Below are 3,726 nucleotides of genomic sequence, written 5' to 3' on the forward strand. Positions count from 1 at the left end.
TTCATGCTGATTACACACACACACACACACATACACACACACACACAGACACACACCCCCCACCACACACCCACACCACACACCACACACCCACACCACACACTCACCCCCACCACACACCACACACCCACACCACACATACACACACACCACACACCACACCCATACCCACATCACACACCAGACACTCACCCACACCACACACTACACACTCACACCACACACCACACACCCACACCACACACCACAAACTTACCCACACCACACACTACACACTCACACCACACACCACACACCCATACCACATACCATAAACTTACCCACAACACACACTCACCCCCACCACACACACACCCACACCACACACTACAGACTGACCCACACCACACACTCATCCACACCAAACACCGACACACACACCACCACACACACACACACACACACACCACACACACACACACACACCACACACACACACACCACACACACACACACACACCACACACACACACACACACACACACACACACACACACACACACACACACACACACACACACACACACACACACACACACACACACACACACACACACACACACACACACACACACACACACACACACACACACACACACACACACACACACACACACACACACACACACACACACACACACACACACACACACACACACACACACACACACACACACACACACACACACACACACACACACACACACACACACACACACACACCACACACCACACCCATACCCACATCACACACCATACACTCACTCACATCACACACCAGACACTCACCCACACCACACACTACACACTCACACCACACACCACATACCCATACCACATACCATAAACTTACCCACAACACACACACACCCACACCACATACCACATACCCACACCACACCACAGAATTACCCACACCACACACCCACACCACACACTTACCCCCACCACACCCCACACACTCACCCACACCACACACCACACATCCACCCCACACACTCACCCACACCACACACCACACACCCACAGCACACACCTACCCACACCACACACCCAACCACATACTCACCCACATCACATACCACACACTTACCCACACCACACACTCACCCACACAACACACACTCACCACACACCCACACCACATACCCACACCACACACCACACACTCACCCACACCACACATCACACACCCACACCACACACCTACACCATACACACACCCACACCACACACTCATCCACACCATACACCCACATCACACACCACACACTCACCCACACCACACACTCACCCACACCACACACCACACACTCACCCAAACCACACACCACACACTCACCCACACCACACACTCACCCACACCACACACTCACCCACACCACACCCCACACACCCACACCACACAGCTTCAGGTGAAAGACCACACATGTCAGGGCTGGGAAGAGGCTCCACATAAGCCTCTCTTCCTTGTCTCTCTCAGTAACTAGGTCAGTGAGGACCCTGCTTCCATGAGCCCTCCCCACTCCGAGAGCCCCACACCCGCAGTGACTCACCCTGGGCACGACGCCCTTAACCAGCAGACTGGGGCTGAGGGGCAGGCGGCAGGAGCCGTTGAGGACGAAGAACTGCTCGACCTCCTCCAGGCCGGCACGGAGGATGCCCTGTGGGGGGGCGGGGTGGGGTGAGGGCCGGAGGCTCCGCCGGAGTCAGGTCTCTCCCCGGGCGGGCGCCCAGTAGCAGCTGGTATGGAAATAATCACCAGAGAGGTGTGGACAGCCTCCTGCAGACCACGATGAAGGAAAACCACCCCCACATCCCTGCCCGGGCCAGCGCCAGGCCACACCTGCAGAGACGGAGCGAATGGCAGAACGGCTCACGGGGGCCGCAGGCCAAGGAGGAGCTGTCCCTTGGGCCGTGGCCAGAGGAAGCCAATAATCCAGACTTCATCATCTCCCAATTTTTAAAGGTTAGCAACCAGGATCCCTAATATTGGCCTAGTACAGGCCCGTTGTACAAACACAAAGGTGCCCCCTCTGGCGGTCCTGGAACAGGCTCACTGCACAGTGGACAAAGGATGACTGGGTTTTCGCCCTCCCTCGGCCCCTCTGGCTGGGCGCTCTTGTGTGGTGAAGCACTGATACAACTTGGCTCAGCCTTTAAGGCAAACAGTTAAATAGACATTTTAATACTTAGCAAGCCAAAGAAAACACTCCCATGGTTTGTAGCCTGTAGATTAGAGAATCGCCTCCTTCCAGCCCCTCACCAGTGATGGTCAAGTGCCATCCTGCTGGTCAGGAGGCCTGAGAAGTTACGATTGGCTGCAGAGGCCCAGAACCAGAATGGGGCAGAGGCAGCCTCGCCCTGCTCACCTGCCGTGCAGACGGGGCAGCCTCCCGGACCTGCTGGGCCAGTTTGGCCAGGGTATTAACAAGCCAGCACTGGCGGTTAAACTCCTCTCTCAGCCCCTTGCCACAGCAACACAACAAGGCGGCCAGCAGGTACTGGTAGCGGATGCTGAACTGAGAGTCTTTGAGGCCGTCCTTCAGCAACCTATCCGGCAAAGGGAAGCGCGGCAATCAGAACACCCAAGCGACCACAGGCAAGGGGGCTGGGGAACGGCCAGGCCCAGCTCCAACTCCCTGGAAAACCCACCCCAAATTTGGGACGGAAAACAGACTCTGGGTGTAAAACTGATACAGAGGTGTTCATCCACTTCTCAGCTTGCCCATGCTGTTTTTAAGTAGAGCTCAAAGGCCTCATGCATCTGGTTTCTCCTGTATATTTCTGCCACATGAGGGTGGAGGGGAGGGCCAGGGATGATCCCACTCTGCTTACCATAGGGGTGGGCTGAGACCCCCCTGAGGAAAAGGTGCTGGCCCAAATACTGCAACCCAGATGGCTCAGCTCCCCACCTGGCAGTGCTAAATCATTTCAGTGCTGTCCGACTCTTTGCAAACCCTCGGACTGCAGCCCGCCAGGCTCCTACGTCCATGGGATTCTCCAGACAAGAATACTGGAGTGGGTTGCCATTTCCTTCTCCAGGGGATCTTCCCAACCCAGGGATCGAACCTGCGTCTCTTTTGTCTCCTGCACTGGCAGGCGGCTTCTTTACCACTAGCGCCACCCAGGAAGCCCCTACCCTGCAGGTTGAAAGTAAAGTACTCCCAAGTGAGGGAGACAAGTCTACCTCTCCCCTTTCTGCACAGTTTTACCAGAAGAAGTAGTGAGTCACTCTCAAGTCAGAGACCGCTCGCTTCAGGAGGAAGCGCACCAAGGGGCTGTCCAGGTAGCATTCATACTTTAAGGCCTGGGTGGGAGACAGGGGACAGGGGGCTTTGTTGACTGTCCGTACTCTATACCAAGCAATATCCCTGAAGAATACAGTCTGTCTTGGGGTCCCGGGGGCGGGACCATCAGAACTGGAGGGAAGGCCAGCCCACCCACCTGCACGAGCTGGGGCAAGTAGTCCAGCAGCTCGGCATCGGAGAGGGAGCCGATCCACTGTACAGCCATGCGACGCACCTCCTGGTCTGGAAACCTGCAAAACAGAGCCCAGAACGCTGACAATCCAGTCCCAGGGTCTGAGGCACAGGAGTGAGCAAGCACCCTCACACTGGGGCCTCAGAGGCATGGGTGGAGAAAAGGTAATGACTTCCAGAATCTGCCAAAGCCACTAGGAGTCCT

The 3,726-nt window shown here is 56.1% G+C and overlaps 1 protein-coding gene across 1 annotated transcript in view; it reads right to left on the reverse strand.

Annotated features, from left to right (window-relative positions):
* Positions 1 to 3,726, reverse strand: part of PIK3C2B (phosphatidylinositol-4-phosphate 3-kinase, catalytic subunit type 2 beta) — an 86,064-nt gene that overhangs the window by 33,960 nt on the left and 48,378 nt on the right. Inside the window, exons 18-21 of the mRNA XM_010854253.1 lie at positions 3,487 to 3,580; positions 3,255 to 3,349; positions 2,412 to 2,592; positions 1,596 to 1,703 (exon numbers count right to left, since the gene is read on the reverse strand). Coding sequence (XP_010852555.1) covers positions 1,596 to 1,703; positions 2,412 to 2,592; positions 3,255 to 3,349; positions 3,487 to 3,580 — 478 coding nt within the window. The remainder of the gene's footprint in view (positions 1 to 1,595; positions 1,704 to 2,411; positions 2,593 to 3,254; positions 3,350 to 3,486; positions 3,581 to 3,726) is intronic.

The sequence above is a fragment of the Bison bison genome, unplaced genomic scaffold (assembly GCF_000754665.1).
Source record: "Bison bison bison isolate TAMUID 2011002044 unplaced genomic scaffold, Bison_UMD1.0 scf7180017864338, whole genome shotgun sequence".
In the NCBI taxonomy this organism is placed as follows: domain Eukaryota; kingdom Metazoa; phylum Chordata; class Mammalia; order Artiodactyla; family Bovidae; genus Bison; species Bison bison.